The sequence below is a fragment of the Oncorhynchus masou genome, chromosome 25 (assembly GCF_036934945.1).
Source record: "Oncorhynchus masou masou isolate Uvic2021 chromosome 25, UVic_Omas_1.1, whole genome shotgun sequence".
Taxonomy (NCBI): domain Eukaryota; kingdom Metazoa; phylum Chordata; class Actinopteri; order Salmoniformes; family Salmonidae; genus Oncorhynchus; species Oncorhynchus masou.
The window spans coordinates 35,855,520-35,877,819 of NC_088236.1; the positions used below are offsets into that span (position 1 = coordinate 35,855,520).

Consider the following 22,300-nt stretch of genomic DNA (forward strand, 5'->3'; position numbering starts at 1 on the left):
GGAGAGACTGCGATAGGTAACCGACCACTGTGTTTGATGTCTGAGAAGAGCTGGGGTCTCTGTGGAGGGGTTGTTACTGAGATGCACGTGTTATGCGGGAGAGAACACAGTTTCGGCAGTGAATCTGGCTGCATGTATTACAGTGATTATCGTAATCTATTGCAGTGTGTGGAGAGAGAGAGAGAGAGAGAGAGAGAGAGAGAGAGAAAAAAATAGAGAGTGGGGAAGCGAGATTTCCCTGCGTGTCTATGCGATTGTGTTTTCACTGATCTACTGCATTACTCTTCAATGCAGTTTCCCTCTCTCCTCCATTCCCTCCCTCTCTCCTTCACTCTATCTCTCTGTGTGCTAATCTTCCCTCGCTCTCACTGCTCACATCTCTCTCTCCTGCCAAACCTCTTCTCTCCCTTTCGTTTGGCTCTACTCTCTACAGTGAAGATGACATCCCCAGTTTTGATGAATCAGCGAGTCCCTCGTACTGGCCGGTGGCTGCCCAGCAAGACCCCACATGATCGGGCTTTCTGGGTGAGGATGTGCCCCCTCTAAGGTGGTTCTTCAGCAAGGCACCGAGAGCACCGGCCAGGTCTGAGTAAGTACTGCTGTGAAGGAATCTTTCACTAATAACAGGGTGGAATTGATTGCACTGAAAGAGTAACAACAAGGAATGTGTGTAACAACAAGCCTGTGTGTGCAGATCCTCGAAACTGCCTCGACAAACTGCAACTGATCTGCCTTTGTTTGCCCATCTCAGCATGCTGTTCAAATTGATTGATTTGTGGTTGTGCTATTGTCAGGGGAGTTTCAGTCAGATGTGATCGCGGTATAGCACAGGTGCCTGATGCATCAGTGGGAGAGCAGAGTCTTCTGTTGTCACGACTCTGTGATGCTGTGTTAGCATTAAATGGTTGTCTTTGTTTACCCATCCTCTTCAGGCAACGGTGTACATTAGCATCTCCCCTCTCATAGCGTCCCTGTCTCCTTTCAGCAGATCTCCATCAACTTCTTAAGGGAATCACAGCTCTCACATTCTGACTTCTCTCTCTGCTTTGATGTACTGTTTCAAGGGATTCTGAAAATATCATTTTTTTCCTGATGGGTTTCTTTTGCCTAGAATTTGAGGAAGTAGGAAGTTCATGTTGGAAAAACAGAATCTAGGCACTGTGTGTTTATTGTCCTTGTTATATCGAAGCTTGGTAGAACAAAGAATCATCTCTATTGAGAGTTCGATCGTGAATCACATGAACTGTTCACTACAAATTGAGATAGTTGCCATTGATAAGGCACTTGGTGAGTTATTGTTAGGGAAATGTGTGCGTAGGAAGGCCTGTGTGGCCAAAAATAGATTCTGTAACAAGAAAAGAAGTGCTGAAATGCCTGAAATGATCAATCAAGTCTATGTTGAGAGAATATGTATTTCTATGGAAACAGTTGTTTCACCCCTGTCTCTATCTCTCCCCTCCCTCAGCTACCTCTCAGAGCAGGTGAAAGGTAGCTCCTGTTTCTTTATCTGGCCAACATTCAATTAGACTACAATACATACATATTAATGATAGTTAAGTAATAAATGTTGATATTTAAGTCTTTAGTCTTGTTACAATATCACTCACACCACGGTTGTTTTAAAGTAATCATCATTAATAATGTATGATGATGAAATATCTGCCTTTCCCCTTTGTCTGACACTGAGATGACTCATGAAGGAATAATACTGTATATCTTGCTCAGATACACTGGAATTGTAAAGATTTTCAATGTACTAAGTTCCAATCAAAAACAGAGAAGTGGTTTGTATAGGGTATCACAGATATAGTTGGCTTTATTAGTGTTCCCAATGGGGCACAGAGGGCTACATGGAGTGGACTGAGTAAGGGGCATTTCCCCACTCTTGGGAAAAAAATGGGTTCTACAAAAAGGGTTCTACAAAAAAAGGATTCTACAAAAGGGTTCTACAGAGAGTTCTACGTGTAACCCAAAAAGGGTTCTACCTGGAACCAAAAAGGGTCTTCCTATGGGGAAAGCCAAAATAACTCTTCTGGAACCCTTTTTCTAAGAGTGTACATATTTAGGATAAAGTACACTACATGTCCAACAGTATGACATCTGCTCGTCAAACATCTCATTCCAAAATCATGAGCATTAATACGGAGCTGGACCCATCTTTGCTGCTAAAAGAAACTACTCATCAGGGAAGGCTTTCCACTAGATGTTGGAACATCTAGTGCTGCGGCTTCCATTCAGCCACAAGAGCACTAGTGAGGTAGGGCACTGATGTTGGCCGATTAGGCCTGGCTCGCAGTCGGGGTTCCAATTCATCCCAAAGGTGTTCTATGAGGTTGAGGTCAGGGCTCTGTGTAGGCCAGTCAAGTTCTTCAACACCGACCTCAACAAACCATTTCTGTATGGAACTCCCTTTGTGCACGGGGGCATTGTCATGCTGAAATAGGAAAGGGCCTACCCCAAACTGCTGCCACAAAGTTGGAAGCACTTCATCGCCTAGAACGTAATTGTATGCTGTATCGTAAAAATGCCCCCTTTGCTGGAACTAAAGGGCCTAGCCCGAAACATGAAAAACAGCCCAGACCATTATTCCTCCACCAAACTTTACAGTTGGCACTATGCATTCGGGCAGGTAGCGTTCCTCTGCCATCCACCATACCCAGATTCATCCATCGGACTGCCAGATGGTGAAGCATGATTAATCACTCAAGAGAACGCGTTTCCATTTTTCCAGAATCCAATGGTGGCGAGCTTCACACCACTCAAGCCAATGCTTGGCATTGCGCATGGTGATCTTATGCTTGTGTGCGGTTGCTCGGCCATGGAAACCCATTTCATGAAGCTGCTGACAAACAGTTCTTGTGCCGATGCTGCTTCCAGAGGCAGTTTGGAACTTGGTAGTGAATGTTGCAACCGAGGACAGATGATTTTTACACGCCATTGTGCTGCAGCACTCGCCGGTCCCGTTTTGTGAGCTTTTGTGGCCTATCGCTTCGCGGCTGAGCCAACATTTCCACTTTACAATAACAGCACTTAAAGCTTACCGGGGCAGTTTTTGCAGGGCAGAAATGTGATGAGCTGACTTGTTGGAAAGGTGGCGTCCTATGACTGTGCCATGTTGAAAGTCACTGAGCTCTTCAGTACTCTTCAATTCTACTGCAAATGTTTGTCTATGGAAATTGCATGGCTGTGTGCTCGATCTTACATACCTGTCAGCAACAGGAGTGGCTGAAATAGCAGAATCCACTAATGCGTGTCCACATACCTCTGGCAATGTAGTGTATATTAGAATATTAGGACTATATTTAGGGAGTATCCATATGATTACATAAGTGTAAGGCAAGAGGAATTGGCAAGAGAAGAATTTGTTAATTTGCACTTGTGTTCACCTGTAGACAGGAGGCGGCACAGAACAGTGTGAAATGTGACTCGGAGAAAGAGAAAGGGCTGAAGGCGGCGAGCAGATACGGTCAGGTGGTGTAGCTGCTCTCTAGCGCAAATCCATGCATGTTAATGTGAGTCGTGATGAGAGGAGAGCTCTGCTGCTGTAGCTCTCCCGTACCCTCAAGTGTCATTTCTAAAAGGCCCCTTACTTCTTCTGTGATCCTCTTTGTGGGATCTCTCCACATCTAGTAGTTCCTTTGTAAAGAGTCTGAGGTACGATTGATTGTACCCATGTGGCATCAGATTCACTGAGTTGCTGTTGTCATGACCAGGGACTTAGCTATAGAAAACAATCCCTGTCCATTTCAGGGTTTAGGGATTGGACCTGATAGGTCTAGATAGGGGAACTAGAACTGGGAGCTTGACAGAATCTGTGCTTCTGCCAAAATAAAGGAACACCAACATAAAGTGTCGTAACAGTGCGTTGGCCGCCACGAGCCTCCAGAATAGCTTCAGTGCACCTTGACATAGATCTGGAACTCTATTGGAGGGATATGGCACCATTTTTCCATTAGACATTCCATCATTTGGTGTTTTGTTGATGGTGATGGGAACGCTGTCTCAGGCGCCACACGCACACGCACACACGCACACACACACACACACACACACACACACACACACACACACACACACACACACACACACACACACACACACACACACACACACACACACACACACACACATCACTCACACATTTACATTTACATTTAAGTCATTTAGAGATCTCCAGGTGACTGACAAATTGACACACACACACACACACACACACACACACACACACACACACACACACACACACACACACACACACACACACACACACACACACACACACACACACACACACACACACACACACACACACACACACACACACACACACACACACACACACACACACACACACACACACACACACACACACACACACACACACACACACACACACACACACACACACACACACACACACACACACACACACACACACACACACACACACACACACACTTTAAACCTCCTATGCTCCTTTGATACCTCTCCTTCAAAGTCACTGAGATCTTTTCTTCTGGGCATTGTAGCCAAAATAATAGGCAACTGGACATATTTATACATGACCCTAAGCATGAAGGGATGTTAATTGTTTAATTAACTCAGGAGCCACACCTGTGTGGTAGCACCTGTTTCTAATATACTTTGTATCCCTCATTTCTATAGGCAGTTACCTGTACATTTGCAACAGGTGAGTGATTCACTGCCACCCACAGCCCATATGTTACAGCAGAGTCCCAGTAGCTGCTGGTCCTCCTGCATTCTGAATGTAGAGCAACACCATGACTTCTCTCTCCTCCTCTGCAACAGGACTGACTCATGCCACACATTATTCAACCCACAGAAAACATCTCAGAGAGTTGATCTAGCTGCAGATATCAGATTCTCCACAATGTGTTTTCCCTTTGCTGTTAATAAAGCTCTTATCACTGTAACTAAATGAATAGAGAGCATCTGGTTATCTGACTGGCTATGCACCAACGCTATTGTAATAGAGTCAAGCTGAGGTTGAAGCCCTGCCAGCTCAACAACTGCCCAACAAAATGATGGGTAACCATGGGGGAACTAATGCATTTCTCTTTCACTGTCTGACCAGAGAGTATGTGAGAAAAGCTGCTTCAGTGCTAGCAATCATCCAAAACATGTAAAACCCTTGTAAAAATAGTTTGCATTTATTTGATCAAATAGACTTTAAAGGGTAGACATGCAGATTCCTCTTGTCAAAAGTATTTCTTCATACAGCGTAACAGGTTACAGGGTCTTCCAGGAGGAGCGCTTGAGCCGCTTCATCATTGCTGAGAAGACCCTGATTATCAAGGAGCGTTATTTGATAGGCTGGGAGATGGACCGAGAAACCTCTCCAACTGGAGATTCAGCACCCTGAGCCCCAATGTGAGGGGCTAGAAACACAAGCGAAAGGGGTGGGTTTAGGGATGAGAGAGATAAATATAATAACTTTATGTATAATAAATATGAATAAATAACAGTTCTATAAGTTTACTAGACCTACTCTATGTTTCTACAACACCTAAACAAAACTTCAAGCTATAGCAGAGCTTTAAAACATCCTTACCTATGCAGTAGAGGGAATCTCAGTCTGGTCCTGGACTGAATGGCAGTCATTTTGTTTCCTCTCTTGGAATGCTAAAAGAGAAAGGTAAAGAAAATGTAAATAAAATCTTCTGAATGCAACGCAACAATATAGTGAGGAATAAAACATATTTATCTCATCATAGCCACATCAATGACACCAGCCCCTAATTGGAACATAAAGCAACATCTCCTATACCTTATTGTTGATCCTGAGTTTGGTCATTGAGAAGCTGAGAAAGCTCCTTCTTGCTCTCTGCTCATTCCCACTCTCTGTCTCAGCCTGGTCTGCTGGGTTTGTTGCAGTAGAAGCTGGTCTTGATGCCTCCTTACATCCCTGCACGAGCTGCTGGGTCAATGATTTTACCAGGACTCTGTCAAATTCAGATTCCTGGGAGGCCATAACGGCTTGGAGGGCGTTACAAGAGCCAAACGCCTCCAGGAGGTTTTTATGTGCACCCCTGAACACAGTGTGGATGTGCAGATCCTGAGGGCATGCCTGTGTCCTTGAGAATCCAGATGCAGCACAGAACTCAGACAGAACTTGTCTGATGAGCTGCTGAAATATTGCTGTCATATCTACTGCCTGTTGGGAAGGTCCATCTAGGGCTGAGGGACCGATCTTTGATAGCAACCTTATGACAACCTTATGGCAAACTTATGACAAAACAGATAAAATCATCTTTGCCGGAGTCCATCAAGGACTGCAGAGGGAATGCAGTAGCACTGCTGAATAACTCCCTCAGATGGCCAGAGCTGCTAGGGTAGCACACTTCTTTCTCTTCCATGTCAATCCCAACTCCCTTTGTTAGCAAATATGTTCCCTTGCTGGTGCAAGAGGGAGTAAAGAATCGAAGAGAGGCTTTGGCACTCGATTGTCGGTTACTTTGAGTCCTTGGACTATTACGATACAGGGCTTCATCTGTGTGTGTCATCATCTTTGTCCTTAGGTCACTCATAGAAATCCGTGGCATTATAGAGTCCCTGGTGTTGATGCAGGAGCTCCTGGCGATGGGGAAGGTCAAATCATCAGGCACCTCATCAGGGATGGGAATACCAGGGAGGTTGATCTCTAGCTCACACTTTGACCTTGGATCCTTTTTCAGATCTGGATAAGGAACAATGACACTTTGAAGAAATGGACAAAGATGAACAGGTTCTAAGGAGTGACGTATATAGGGAAGGTAATCAGGGAGGTGATGAAGTCCAGGTGAGTCTGATGACTCCCAGGTGCACGTAACAATGGTGACAGGTGTGCTCCATAACGAGCAGCCTGGTGACCTAAAGGCCGGAGAGGGAGCACACATGACAGTTCCCCTCCCCGCCGCACGGCTCCAGCTGCAGGACTCCGACCAAAGGGACGATCCCGGGGATCAGGAGCGGACCAGTCGCCCCTGCTGCTGTGCGGGAACCTGTCGCCGGCTGGGGCGTGGGAACCTGACATACAGGCTGGTGATCCAGCTGAGGCATGAGAGACTGACGAGCCATTGGAAGCAGGGGAACCTGGCGATCCAGCGAAGGCATGAATGCCCGACAAGCCGGCTGAGGCAGTGGAGCCTGGCAATCCGGCTGAGGCATGAGAGCCTGACGAACCGGCGGAGGCAGGGGAGTCTGGCAATCCGGCTGAGGCATAAGAGCCTGTAGCGGCTCCCGGTCCTGACGTCATTCCCATCGAAACCAAAAATAAATTAAATAACTCCCTGATGTTTCCCTTAGGTGAGGTGTTATTCTGTAACGAATGCGCTGAGTGTTGGGAAGCAAGTACAGAGAGTGAGTGTTTAATAAATAAACAGAACTTAAATCAAGGAACACGAACAACGCACCGACACAGAACAGAGTAAATAACACCTCACCAAAGGGAAGCATCAGGGAGTGTTTTTCGTTTTTGTGTTGGAGGTGACGTCGGTCTGGGTTCTGCTGCCGGAGCAACCGAGTGTGCCTCAGCCGGCTCATCAGGCTTGCATGCCTCAGCCGGTACCACGGGGTCTCAAGACTCAGTTAGCCTGTCAAGCATCTGTAGCCGAGTCTACCGAGGATGCCTCAGCTAGCTCGTCAGGTTCTCAAGACTCGGTGGGCTCGGCAGGCTCCCATGCCACAGCTGGTTCACCAGGCTCCAGCTTTTTAGGCTGCTCGTCTGGTTCCTGCGCCTTGGTGGAGGCGACTGGTCCGCTCCTGATCCTCAGCATTGTCCCTTTGGTCAGCATCTTGCGGCTGGAGTCGCGCGTCAGGGAGGGGGTACTGTCACGTATACTCCCTCTCCAGCCTCTAGGTCACCAGGCTGCTGATCATTTCCCACACCTGTCACCATCGTCACCCGCACCAGCGCTTCATGACACTCACCTGGACTCCATCACCTCCTTGATTACCTTCCCTATATCTGTCACTCCCCTTGGTTCTTTCCTCGGGTGTTATTGATTCTGTTTCATGTCAGTGCATTGTTCGTGTTCCTTGTTTTCTGTTCCATTTATTTATTAAACACTCACTCCCTGTACTTGCTTACCGACTCAGTGCATTCGTTACACGAACGATTTACTCTCCACTTTCAATAACTCTGACTGCTCACCTTCTTGGCCAGATCCAATAGGATGTTGAAGTCCTGTGCCATTTTTTCCATAGTGCCGACAATGGCATCCAGCACATTGTCAATCACAGGGTCCATGAGGGGCTTGATAAACCCTATCCACTCTGGCTCAGACTTTTGACTCTGTAGCTCAGCCAGGATCTGCACCGAGGCTACGCGAATGACCTCCCTGCCTGCTGCTATATCCTGACTTTCCAAAGGGGGGCAACTACCAGGGCTGGCCTGAATGGCCACTGAGAGGCCAGAGTTAACCTCCCCCGCGATAGCACAGCTCAGCTGAGAGGAGCTGGAGGAGACGAGGTTGGAGTGGCCCTTGGACAAGGACATCAGGAGGCTTTCCGCTGTTACTCCAAAGAGATCCGTCAGAGGCTCCTCTGTGAGGGCAGCCTCTCCAGGTTCATGCGAGATCTGTAACCAGGTCTGTCATCTTGAAGATACACACACAAACATCACTGACGCCATGCAAAGAATCCCAAAAGCAACATTTTTAACATGATTTTGATGTTTTTACAACATCAGAATTTGATTATTTCTGAAAGGCATGTACTGCCCCCAATTTCTTTATTCATAGTTTACTTTATAATGGCTTATCCAAGACCCGTCCCCTCTGGGGCAACATTTTTTATCAGAACATAAAAATACAAGGTGTGCTTTCCAATTGATGTTAGGTATGGGTCAGGGATAAACTGAATCAATATGTTGAAATATTGCTGTGAGCATACCTCTTAGGAGAGTAGCATGGTGGTTTGGTAGCATGGTGGTCTGCCCTGCCATTCCTCCTTTCCTTGGTCCAGTAGTTCATCTCACTGATCAGTAGCCTTTTCTCCTGCTCATCCAGACTGTCTAAGGAGTCCTTAGACCCTGTCAAAGAGCACTGGGATTCTGGGGAGGTTGCCCCACTCCTCAGGTTCACCCCCATGATTACGAGCCAGCATAGGTAGCAGAATGCGGAGGGCCGTCGGGGTCATGACCCTAACAATCTTCAGACACATCATGGAGAGCTGCTCAAATGTCAGCTATGGCCAACAGAGTAATATTAAATCAAGCTATTCCATGACACATTCTCCTAAATAGTGCATTACTTTTGATCAGATCCTTATGTGGAGACTGCGGAGGTTTACGTTATTCTTCATGCCATGCTGAATCACTCTCCATTGGCTAGAGAAAAGAAAGGGAACATATTTGAGTTGCATATTTTAGTGTTGAGTTAGTGTATTTGATTAAGCAATTAAGTACATGAGACATTTTGTTCTTGATTTAGGGATAGAGATAAGGGTATGGTTAAGGTAGTGGTTGAAATCACATTTGTGGTTAGAAGGCGCATTATGACTGCAAATTCAGAGTTGTTGTATGTGAGGTTGAAGAAAGACGTGGGACTTACTCATTAGTTAGACTACTCAGGAAGGAGAGGAGGACTGGGGAACAGCTTGTCCCAATATTGAGAGAAGGCATTAGAGTCCTCTGAGCCTCCTTCTCCAGCTGCTCAATGATAGATCCCCTGTCCTGGAAACTACACCTGGGTGCATGAGAAGACCCTGGGAAACCACAAAGAGAAATCTGAAGTTAAATCAAAACTTTATTTCTCATTTTCGTTCATTGGTACTGATTTGATTGCACTGGACAGGTGAACGCATATCTCTCTATGGGCATCCACAACCTCGATTCGGTCTCATGTAGTAACATTTTAAATTGTGTTTTTTAAATTGGATAAAAGTAGAGACTCGGAGCTTGAAAATCGCATATCCAGTGGCGATTTAAGCATGGGGCAAACAAACAAAAAACATTTTGGGGATGCATGCCACAAAAGCCACGACACAACACAACATAATTAAACACACACTAAACAATACATTAATTGCACTTTAACGGTGTCAAACAGTGCCCACAAGCTGTTAGGGCCTACATAAAGCTGTCCCAACAGCAGAGTCCCAACAGCAGTCCCAACACCTTACCACTGCTACACCTGGCTATCAGCGGAGCCTTGTCTGGCAGCGAAACAGTTCATACACCCTCATTTACTGCGTTTTAAAAAGACATAGCTGACAATTGAGATGTACAAAATATAGCATAAAGGGACAACAAGCAACACAAACATAGACGCAGAAACATGCACACACAAATAGTGGGGCAAAAAGCTATTAGTCAGCCACCAATTGTGCAAGTTCACCCACTTAAAACGATGAGAGAGGCCTCTAATTTTCATCATAGGTACACTTCAACTATGACAGACAAAATGAGAAAAAAAATCCAGAAAATCACATTGTAGGATTTTTTATGAATTTATTTGCAAATTATGGTGGAAAAATAAGTATTTGATCAATAACAAAAGTTTATCTTAATACTTTGTTATATACCCTTTGTTGGCAATGACAGAGGTCAAACGTTTTCTGTAAGTCTTCACAAGGCTTTCACACACTGTTGCTGGTATTTTGGCCCATTCCTCCATGCAGATCTCTTCTAGAGCAGTGATGTTTTGGGGTTGTTGCTGAGCAACACAGACTTTCAACTCCCTCCAAAGATTTTCTATGGTGTTGTGATCAGGAGACTAGCTAGGCCACTCCAGGACCTTGAAATGCTTCTTACAAAGCCACTCCTTCGTTGCCCGGGCGGTGTGTTTGGGATCATTGTCATGCTGAAAGACCAAGCCACGTTTCATCTTCAACTATTTGTTAACAAGAACTTTGTGGAGTGGTTGAAAAACGAGTTTTAATGAGTCCAACCTAAGTGCATGTAAACTTCCAACTTCAATTGTATCTTCCTGGCATATTACATTATTTACGTAGGAGCATACAAGACATTTTTGGACAAACCTTGTTGTGCTGTGCTCACTTCAACAGGAAGGTGGCGCGGCGGTCCTTCGTGGGCAAATTTTGTCATCAAACTTTGTCATCAAAGTCTGGCATTCTCTGGATTCATGGTGCTTTCAAGACAAAAAAACAGGGTTGAATCATGATGATGTCAGTGATCTTCAGGCCGTAGCTCTAGAAAGAGGCCCGAGTTCCCAACTTACAATTCCGAGTTGGATAACCGTTCAAAACGTTTTTTCCCAGTCGTCTTGAACTCACTAAAGTCAGATTTCCCAATTCTGAGTTAACAGTTTATTTGAGCGCGTTAGAAATCATGCTGGATTGACAGCATTGCCAAAGTTGAAACTCATAGTTTTAAGCTTGGAAAAGAGACCCTTAAACCCAGACTTGCGACCACACAGCCACTCCACCGAATAGCAGGCTTTTCATATGACAAGGATTAATCAGGATTTGCTAGTAGATTGTTGACTTGATTCATGATGATAACTGCTAGCTAAGATTTTGAAGGTATGATGTTGACGTGATCAGTCCAATCAAAGCTACTGTAGATAAAACGTGATTTTACGTCATTTTATCTGTGGCCAATGACCTTGAGCCTTCTTGGATGGGCACTTCTAATGTTACTCTATGGCAGAATCCAAGGGGCTTGAAATTTCAAGCTCTACCCTTAGATTTGGTGGTGACATAGTGTCCCCATGAGTGACAGAACACTGAGCCAATTACGGTGCAAAACTGAAACTGCGAACCACCGCATTTAGCCATGGCAAGGTGACTGGGAATATGGCTGAATACAAATAGTGTAGTTATTCCCTCGGTAAGGCAATCAAACAGGCAAAATGTCAGTACAAAGACGGAGTGGAGTTGCAATTCAATGGCTCAGATGCAGGGTCTACAGACAATCATGGATTTACAAAGGGAAAACTAGCCACGTCGCTGACACCAACGTATTGCTCCCAGACAAGCTAAACACCTTCTTCGCCCGCTTTGAGGATAACGCGGCTACTCCCAAGGACTGTGGGCCCTTGTTCTCCGTGGCCGACGTGAGTAAGACATTAAAGCTTGTGAACCATCGCAAGGTTGCCGGCCCAGACAGCATCCCTAGACGCGTCGCCAGAGAATGTGCTGACCAGCTGGCTCGAGTGTTTACGGACATATTCAATCTACTCCTAGCCAAGTCTACTATCCCCACTTGTTTCCAGATGTCCACCATTGTTCCTGTACCCAAGAAAGCAAAGGTAACTGAACTAAATGACTATCGCCCCGTAGCACTCAGTTCTGTCATCATGAAGTGCTTTGAGAGACTAGTTAAGGATCATATCACCTCCAACCTCCCTGACACCCTAGACCCACTCAATTTGTATACTGCTCCCAAAAGATCCACAGACGATGCAATCACCATCGCACTGCACACTGCCCTATCCCATCTGTACAAGAGGAATACCCATGTAAGAATGCTGTTAATTGACAATAGCTCAGCCTTCGACATCATAGTACCCTCCAAGATCAGGTATTAGATTTCTCCTCGAAACTCAAAGCATGCGTAATTAACCATACCTTGGTATCGTCAGACATGTTGTGTAGCCTATTGTAGCAGGCTATTTGGAGGTAATACTGATAGTCCCTTTAAAAGCACATGGGTGAACCATCGGCAGACGCAACTGAAGTGACATGGACGTTATCCTTGAATTTGACCAAGACATTGTTGAATATTCGTTTCTGATAGGCTTAAGCATAGGGCTTCGTAAAATACATTATACACATGTCACAATTAGGCCTAAATCTACTGCATAAATCCAATGGATTTGTTATATTTTTATGGTCTAATGTCTAAACGCTTTGTCGACAATATCAGAAAACAGGTCATAGTATGTAATATATGGTTCATCAAGCATCCTCATCCTCTTCTTAGGCATCATCATCACCATGCTCAAAAACGTAACTTGTTGCAACCCATTAGCTATAATTCTGAGGCTGCAAATTAGCAAAACTAACATGTGCAATACATTATATTCACTTGCATTTAAAGTAGTTTAAAATCACTGATGTTCTCTGGGGCTCTAACTATTTCAGCACTGTTGAGCTGTCAATGTCTGAGTTTGTAGGCGTTAGTGGACAGCGCCATGGTCCTGAAATGTTTTGAATCTGAGCAGCACCTGAGACAGCGCCATGGTCCTGAAATGTTTTGAATCTGAGCAGCACCTGAGACAGCGCCATGGTCCTGAAATGTTTTGAATCTGAGCAGCACCTGAGACAGCGCCATGGTCCTGAAATGTTTTGAATCTGAGCAGCACCTGAGACAGCGGCATGGTTCTGAAATGTTTTTGTTGACAAAGCAGCAGTGGCTTACATCCCACTGGTCACACACTGGTTGAATCAACGTTGTTTCCAAGTCATTTAAAGGAAATTATCTTGAACCAACGTGAAATAGACGTATGTGTCCAGTGGGATATACTTATGTTCTATCTTGCGTGCAAAACTGTGTTTGTTGTTTGCAGTAACTTATCTGCTGTTGTAATATTAGATGTGGTAGTTTCACCATTAAGTATTCCAGCTTTAAAAATGCAGTATAAGGTCTCCCCAGTTATGGTAGATTAATTTAGCAAGACATGAACAAATCCAACACTGTTCTACCGAGTCCTTCTCAGCCAGAGGTGACTGACTGTAATGTTGCTAGTTATAATGGTGCTTTTAAAAACAATATTAGTTATTTGTAATTGCTTTCTGGGAGGTAATTATTACAGAGGATGAGCCCAGTTGCACAGCTTGCTCGCTTGGCTCATCATGGACTGGTGGTGAGAAATGTAGCCTGCGTACAAGTCAGCCAGATCTGATTCCCATCTGCTACTCCATGCTAGGCTACTGTAGCAACTTGCCGGCCTGCACCATCCTTCATTGCACTGATTCTACACGCACAGTAGGCTTATGGCACGCTGACATCCCACAACAATTACCCAGTTGGAATTACTTGCTGAAACTTCAAATCATACTTCCGCCCTAATATCAGTCACATTTGACCTTAAGGAATAACCGCCCTTTGAGCAACATGTAATTAGGAAAATTCTAAAGCTACTTACTGATTTCTTTATTAAACTTAAAAATGTAGGCTTAAATTAACCTTATCTGGTTGTCGTCAGCCATTATGTGTGACCCGTTAACCTGTTGCCCGCTCTGCGTCTCTGATAATGTAGCTCGGTTGAAAACCTGTCTGTGAACCTTCCGCAGACACAATGAACCGAAGTGAATATGGACATTACCCATGGCATAAAGACATCATATTCATGACATCAAATATGTCTAGACGCCATAGAGATCCTCTTAAATGTGTATTCTAATACCTGATTCTATGCCAGACGCATTGTTGACATCATTAGAAAACAGATAGTGTCACACAGTACATGCTGTTGACAGCCTACCCCAAAATCAAACAGTAATCCACTCCACCATGATAAGAAATCTATCAAATAGTTTTGACATATTACACAGGATATGACAGAGTTCCTGATTTGAGATACTGTATATAAACAACAGGAAATGAAAAAAATATGTTTATCTATTTCAAACGTTTCTGGTGGTTTCTGCATGTGTTGGGGAATGGGGCCTGGATCTCTCAGAGCGCATCAACCATGTCTTGCATTGCATCAATAATGTTATGTACCAATGAAATATACATTGCCTAAGGCTGCAGTGCTGTACTCCATGCAGACAGTGCTCATTGTTCCTTTCACAAGATGGATATATGCTACTCTGTCTGTTCGGATGTGATGTGGGAAGTGTTCTCTTATGGGGTTGGTGATTGTTCTGTGTGAAGCCATAGTCTCCGTTGCATCATGGGATGCAGAATGTTATGTGAAACCCCTGGTCCTGTGGCTGTCGAAACTCCTCCACTGAGCTGCTGCTGTGAGCAGGAGTGGGAGAGAAGCCCATGCTTAATAGACAGTGACAGTCTTCTTTTCTTCATTCTCCTGCCTCTCCATCTCAAAGGCTGCCAAATATAGAGAATAGTGCTTAAAGAGGCGGCCATGTGCACACACTCAGAATCACACTCTATTTTTAGGTTTGTCTTATTCCAGAATGTACCCATACGGCATGGTACACATGGTATGGTTCTATGTTTCTTCACTCTGTGATTAAAAGTAGTTCTCAGAATAGATACTAATTATGTGTGTGATTATGTAATATAAGGAGTGTGCCTTCAAATGCAAAGCATCGCAGATTGAGCTGCTGTGGAGTTTGGTGCTACTTGGGCCCCTCAAGTGTTGGGTTTGGTCTGATTACGGATTTTTGAATTCTGAGTTTTGAACATGGGCATGAAAGGGCTCGTGTAGTTTTTTTTAAATTCTTTGACTTGCGTTTCACTTGATTAGTTTAATTGTTTATTTACCTTAATTGTTTGATTAGAAGATAACATTTAATGATGATTATGAATGGCACTAAAGGCAGCTTTAGTATGGGGTTTTCTGCTCTTAACCCTGTTTCCTATACAAGCTACAACATGTTGGAAAAGGAACGTGAAAGTCCATTTATGTAATGTTGTCGCGACATTAAACATCAATTCCATGGTGCTAATAATTTCCCATTTGATAAACTGTAAAAGGTGGTGTGGTATAACATAATGACATGAAAAGGTAAGTGCTGTAAATAAAAGCCCCACAGCTTTCAGGAGAGATTGTGTATATAGAGTGTTTACTGCAATTAGTCTCTCTCCCACGCTCTTTTTTCTCCTGCAGATTAGTGGTTACAGCCCTCAGCTCTCTAGATAAGACCCGCTAAAGACATCAAGACACTAAAAACAGAGAGCATTGAGAGACACAAGACACATGTCACAGGTACTCTTATGTTTGATATACTCTGTGTGTGTCAAGTCGCTCTGTGTGTGTCTATCAGTGTGTGCCTATGATTATTTCTTCATGTCCTGTGACAGACGGATGGTTCTCTGATTTGAGGCTACTGTTGTTATGTGGTGTCTGTGTTGTCACTCCACATTACTGTGGCGCCTTGTGTTGCTACCCAGTGCTGGGACTCCATACCATAACCTTTTTTGTGTGTGTTATGTTGTGATTGTGTTAGTGGTAGCACTCCAGCACAGCATGTAGTCTATGCACTCCAGTATGTACTGTGATTGTGTATCTGTGACACAGTTGACGGCCCTGCACCCGTGACTCTCAGTGCTCCTCAGGGGCTCTAATGGATTCTTTAATTGCATCCATCCATCACCCAACTGGCTCATCTCTTAAACCACACATACTGAGATGAGCAGCTTGGCTTAGGAGGTACAGAAATAGCTTCCTATAGCTTAAAGGAAAACTCCCCCCCAAAAAACTATGTTTTGATATTGGGTTCATAAGTCTATTGTTGATATAGTCCCAACATGTTTTGCATGTCAGCAATCAAGATTTCAATCTATATAACTTTCAGAATACAGAAATTCAGCTGGCGCGATGCATTTAGCATCATCTGATGCTGTATTTTGAAAGTTATATATCTTGAAAACTTGATTGCAGTTTTTGGGTGGAATTTTCCTTAAAGATTTTACCTCACAATTTTTTCATAGTAGGCTGGGTTCAAAGGAGATTTGGCAACAGTTATATCTTTTTACATAATGGACTTAAATGGGCTGTTGTCTGTTTCCTGTGAAGCACTGCTGCAATGATTCATCTATGTTCTCATTGCTCTCAGCACAAAGCCTTCTTCAACCCCAATCGTTGTGATCAAGGAAATGCTTTGCACAATCAACTTCAGTCCTTTGGTTTATTATAAATGGCCATGTTTATTACAGTTATGTAAGGTTGTGGTCACCTGCAAGAGTTCAGTTGACATTGGGAAGATGAACTAATGCTGAAATGGACAAATAAAGCTGTCCTCCATGTTGCTGTATTCAGATGGAACAGGAGATCTCTCTAGTCCAGAGTAAGATGTCTGATCTGGAGTCAGTGCTGCAGCAGAAGGATGTGGAGCTGAAAGCCTCAGAGACGCAGAGGACCATCCTGGAGCAAGACCTGGCTACCTACATAACCGAGTGCACCGTGAGTGGCCTAAGATCCTGACTATGTGTGTGTGTGTGTGTGTGTGTGTGTGTGTGTGTGTGTGTGTGTGTGTGATTCTGTAAAGCAGATAGGTACTATGTGTGTGTGTGTGTGTGTGTGTGTGTGTGTGTGTGTGTGTGTGTGTGTGTGTGAGTGTGTGTGAGTGTGTGTGATTCTGTAAAGCAGATAGTTAGTGTGTGTGTGTGTGTGTGTGTGTGTGTGTGTGTGTGTGTGTGTGTGTGTGTGTGTGTGTGTGTGTGTGCGTGTGTGTGTGTGTGTGTGTGCGCACGTGTGTGTGTGGGTGCTCTTGTGTACTACATGCGGTGTTACCAACAGGCTTTATATAAACTCAGCAAAAAAAGAAACTTAACTTAAAGTGTAAATATTTGTATGAACATAACAAGATTCAACAACTGAGACATAAACTGAACAAGTTCAGACATGTGACTAACAGAAATTGAATAATGTGTCCCTGAATAAAGGGGGGGGGTCAAAAGTAACAGTCCGTATCTGGTGTGACCACCAGCTGCATTAAGTACTGCAGTGCATCTCCTCCTCAAGGACTGCACCACGTCACCTGCAAATTCCCGGACATTTCTTTGAAAGACAGGGTCCTGAAAATGGTCCGTTTCTGTTCTTTGCTGAGTTTTATATGTGTGTTTCAGAGTCTGAAGCTCAGTCTGGAGCAGGCCCGTATGGAGGTTTCCCAGGAAGACGACAAGGCAATGCAGCTCCTCCACGGCATCCGGGAGCAGAGCAACAAGCTGCAGGAGATCAAAGAACAGGTAGAGGAGAGCGCCTCCTTTGGGGCATCAGATGCCTGGCAGGGGTTGTGGGTGGTGGAGGGAGTAACACAAAGTTGCCTCTAAACGCTGTTTAACTGTAATGTTTAGGGTTAAGATTTGGGGAGGGTAAGCTGATCCTAGCTCAGTGCCTACGGGCAACTTCTACCCAGAGTGCTGTGGAGGGATGTGCTGTAAAGGGTTGATTGCCCATCCCTATGTGGTGTGAGTCGTGTGGGGTGCGAGGAGAGTGCTACCCTGTCAAAGCCGGGTTAATTACAGAGGGTGTTGGGGCTTATCCACTGCTCTCTGTGTAGGTGGAGTCAGTAGACTGTTAAACACCCTGGGTCTGGATTCCTGAATACATGGAACGAATTCATGTGAATTAGTGTTGTTACTGTTGTTTCATTGCCTTTCTCAGATAATAGAGAAACAGCCTTGAGTGCCACATAATAGAAGTCTGAAACAGACGTTCTAGTAGCGCCAGTCTTCTGTGAGTGTCAGCATTGACAATTTACTAGGTGTTTGCAGTATGGTGTCCAACAGTGGGCGTGAACTCAAACGCACACTGCCGTGCACACAGGACTTGTCCTGACCATAAAGAAAGTCTCAGTGGATATCTCTCTAGTAGTGGCGTGCCTTTGCATAGCTCAGCGCCCCAGTACATCAAGGCGTCTCCTGTGTGTTCATCACTCGCCACTTTCAGGAGTGATGTCGTGTCTCCTGAGTCTCTGCTGATTGAGGAGTGTAGAGGAAGGATAGAGTCACGTTCAGCCCACCGTTATCCAAGTAGTGTGTGTGTGTGTGTGTGTGTGTGTGTGTCTCTTTGTGTGTGTGTGTTTGTGTGTGAGTTTTTGTGTTTGTGCGTGGGGGGTTTGTGTGTGTGTGTGTGTGTGTGTGTGTGTGTGTGTGTGTGTGTGTGTGTGTGTGTGTGTGTGTGTGTGTGTGTGTGTGTGTGTGTGCAATGCGGATACAACAATGATCTGATTTGGTGAAGGGTTGCCAAGTTCGTGAATTAAGATATTGAAAGATCGACAGCAGAGGACAGTTAGACAGTCTGAAAAATCCCCCCCCCCCTCCCCCCTCCACGGCACAGAGCAGAATCCCTGGCAGTGGTTACCAGGCACAGGCGCTATAGCGCAATGGTTGCCATGGCAATGTGAACCATCCATACCTAGAAGTGGAGAGTGTGCCGTGCCGCTGATGCAGTGGGCAGCCTGTCGTGATGAGGCGATGGGGTTTTGGATCTTACATTAAGGGAACTAGAGTGTTGGTGTTTCACCACTGCACTGTTGTCTTCACACCCACTCCATGGTCCCCTGTGGTGGTATCGTTACCGCTTACTGATACGGGTAATGCAAACCTGGGAATTAGCCTGGAAATGATTGACCCACTTATAGTTCAAGTTCATAAAGTGGTTCGTAATTGTCATACATGCGAAGGAGTTAGGCTATTGGATATTTGCAGTGGTACTTTCCTGCTTGATTTTGAAGGCTGCATAAGGTCTTGAACAGTGCCTCTCTCCCATGCTATGTTTTAGGAGTCTGGAAGTCATGTTCATATTTATGCAGAATGTATTCAGTGTTGGCTCAACAAACATGGAAGATTGGGGATATGAGCAATACAAGCTTTTCAGTGAGAGAAAGAGAAATCCATTGCAAGACAATCAGTACATGCAAATTCCGTAATTCTGAGAAGCAGTGAGAATTAAACACTAGACTAATTGGAACCGATCCCTAACACTGAATACAAAGCACGCAGGCTGACAGACTATAACTGGGATAAGACAACTATTCTACCTCTTAGTATTGTATTTGTGATAGGTAGGTTTAATCCAGTTCTAAGGCCTATCTAAAGTAAGCTTCATTTGACCACTTTGTCAGCAAACTTACCTTTGGCACATACAACATGTCTGAAGATGACTGAAAGGAATGATTATTCTGTTCTGTAAGGCAGAGTGAAGAGTTAGAGGCAAGGCAGTGTTTTTTCCCCCCAGTACCATGGATTAGTCTCCCCCATCTTGAGAGGCTACAGCAGAACTATCACTCTCCCTGTCAGGGCTACACCTACTGCATTTGAAGCTCCCAGCGGGACTGTGCAGGTCGGGACGATAGGGAGGGACTTTCTGTGTGATTGTGTGTGTGTGCGTTTGCATGTGTGTGTGAGTTAGGTAATTCACACTCTGAATCAGCTCTTCTGGCGTGCACTGTTCCATTCTATTCACCCTGTATTCCCCCTTTTCGCTCTCTCTCTCTTTAATCCTATCCATTCCTTCCTGCCCCTGGCCCACTCCTCCCTCCTCCTCCATGGGTATCACTCAGCTCTGTACTCAAGCCCAGGCCTAGATCAGTTCTCCTGCTAATTGATGTTTAGGGCTGCCAGAGATTTGCTGTGATCCAGTCAGGGACCTAGGGGACTGGGGACACTGAGGAACTGATATGCTGAGTCGGCCCGCTGGCGAAACACACTGTCATTTTGTATGAAGATTCTTTCCTACTTGAAATGGATTTTAATTTGACTCTACAAAGAGATTAAATGAAAGGTCCCTGTGGTTTCTGGTTTATTCAGTAGATGCAAGTATTGCTCAAGTGAAAACCTTAATTATCATTCCAATTATCAATTTCATTTACTGTTTACCTTTTTCTTCCTCAATTCATAGCTTCATGCCATGAATCCTAATTGACAATGCCAATCATCATTTACTCAAATAGCAAATGCTTTTTGTATCTTAATTAGCGTTATAAGGAGGTCCAAACATAATTTGGGAGGAAATTGCACTGATTATGAAATTCCGTTGTCTTTCATTTACATTTTTAAAACACGGCATGAGTCATTTCTTACACATTTTCTTATTATAATAGTTAATGACTCATGAAGTGTCTTCCTGTCACTTACTGTAGACAACAGGCGGACGTCCTCGGAGGCACGCTTTAAGGGTTGATGGAGGAACACTTAGCAAGTTTTGAAACTGGATGGAAACAGGAGGAGAACTTTGAAATGAAAAGGGACTAACGAGGCGCTGGCTGGTGCTGCTGATGTTATCTGCTGCGCCTGTCGTGTTCCATTGTCAGGGTGTCCTCACCCTTCCCAGGCACAGAGACCATGCTACTTTTCATTAGCGTCTGCTAGTCCTAACCAGCCCGGTTGACAGGACTGCTGCCTGCCCCGTGACCAGACCACGAGATGGAAATGAAAGCTGTTAGCCATAGCTAATCATTCATTAAAACTTTAGAAGAGAAGGACACTAATGGATTTTAGCTGATGCACTTCCTCTCTGCCCTACCTTTCCTTGTTCCATAATGCTTTGTTCAATAGATTCCATTACACAGTGTGTCATTTTCTGTCTATTCGTTGTACCTCCCCTCCCCATCCCTCCCTCTCTCATGTCTGCCTTTCTAATCTCTTTCTGCAATGCTTTCCGTTCCTTTCTATGTACTTGTTATTTTTTGGCACTCATCCTTCTCCTCATGTCTTTCACCTCTGCACTCCTCCGCTATCCCTCTCTCTCATCCCTCGTTCCTCTCGCATCCCTCTGCAGGAGTATCATGCCCAGCTGGAGGAGATGCGCGTGGCCATCAGGCAGCTGGAGGAGGACCTGTCTGCAGCCCGTCGCCGTAGCGACCTGTACGAGTCGGAGCTGAAGGAGTCTCGTCAGACCAGCGAGGAGCTGAAGAGGAAAGCAGCTGACTATCAACAGAGGATGCAGAAGGTTCTGTAGCTGTTCACACTGATATTGATCTCTTGGCTCAGACCCACGTTCAGAGAAGTTGAAAGGCGTGTTGGTTTGACTGATTTTCAGCTTTTTGTCTTACAGGCTAAGGAGCAAGGCAAAACTGACACGGAGGAGCTTCTGTCAAAGCTGGAGAAGGTACCGCTTCAGTTCCATTGGCTCACATGTTGACATCCTATATGGTTCGATATGGTCCTTCATGGAATGCTGTTCAGTCAATGGTTAGGAGACAAATGCCAAATTATTTTTAAAAAGTTATTAGGAGTGAAACAATGAAGATGGTTTGGGTGTAAAACTCTTAGGGACCAAGGAATGTGCAGCTTAAAAGGATGATGTTCTCTATCTTTCTCTTTCTGTTTCAGACCAATACTGAACAGCAAGTGAAAATTCAGGATCTCCAAGATAAGCTTGCCAAGGTAGAATATTTTGGTTGAAAACTTCCTGGATAATTAATTCATATTCAGCATATGCTGTAAGGGGAGAAGATATGTTCACCACACACAGACATGTGAAAAGTCCTCTTTCTCTCCTGCTAATGATGCGTGTCAACTCCTCATTGTTCTGTGAAGCAGATGCTGAGTTGTGGCCTGAGAGTAATTCAACTGTCTCCGCTAAAACCATCAGTAGTTTGTTTCAGATTTATTGCCAGCTATCGAATTATTCTGCCCCTGTCAGACATTGGCTGGTTTCTCCATTTATTAGGTTTTATAGAGATGAATATACATTTAATACCCTTTTTGAAAAAGTGATCATTTTTAAAAATCCAAATGGAATTCTCTATGCTGTAT

General features: G+C 44.6%; 1 protein-coding gene across 7 annotated transcripts in view; it reads left to right on the top strand.

The window, feature by feature from the left end:
- Positions 1-325: 325 nt before the first annotated feature.
- LOC135514211 (citron rho-interacting kinase) overlaps positions 326-22,300 on the top strand; it is a 51,711-nt gene continuing 29,736 nt past the window's right edge. For all 7 annotated transcript variants that reach the window (XM_064937511.1, XM_064937515.1, XM_064937513.1 and 4 more), the window contains exons 1-7: positions 326-589; positions 15,705-15,803; positions 16,857-17,000; positions 17,666-17,785; positions 21,321-21,491; positions 21,597-21,650; positions 21,875-21,928. In XM_064937511.1, coding sequence (XP_064793583.1) covers positions 15,795-15,803; positions 16,857-17,000; positions 17,666-17,785; positions 21,321-21,491; positions 21,597-21,650; positions 21,875-21,928 — 552 coding nt within the window. In that variant the 5' untranslated portion in view covers positions 326-589; positions 15,705-15,794. The remainder of the gene's footprint in view (positions 590-15,704; positions 15,804-16,856; positions 17,001-17,665; positions 17,786-21,320; positions 21,492-21,596; positions 21,651-21,874; positions 21,929-22,300) is intronic.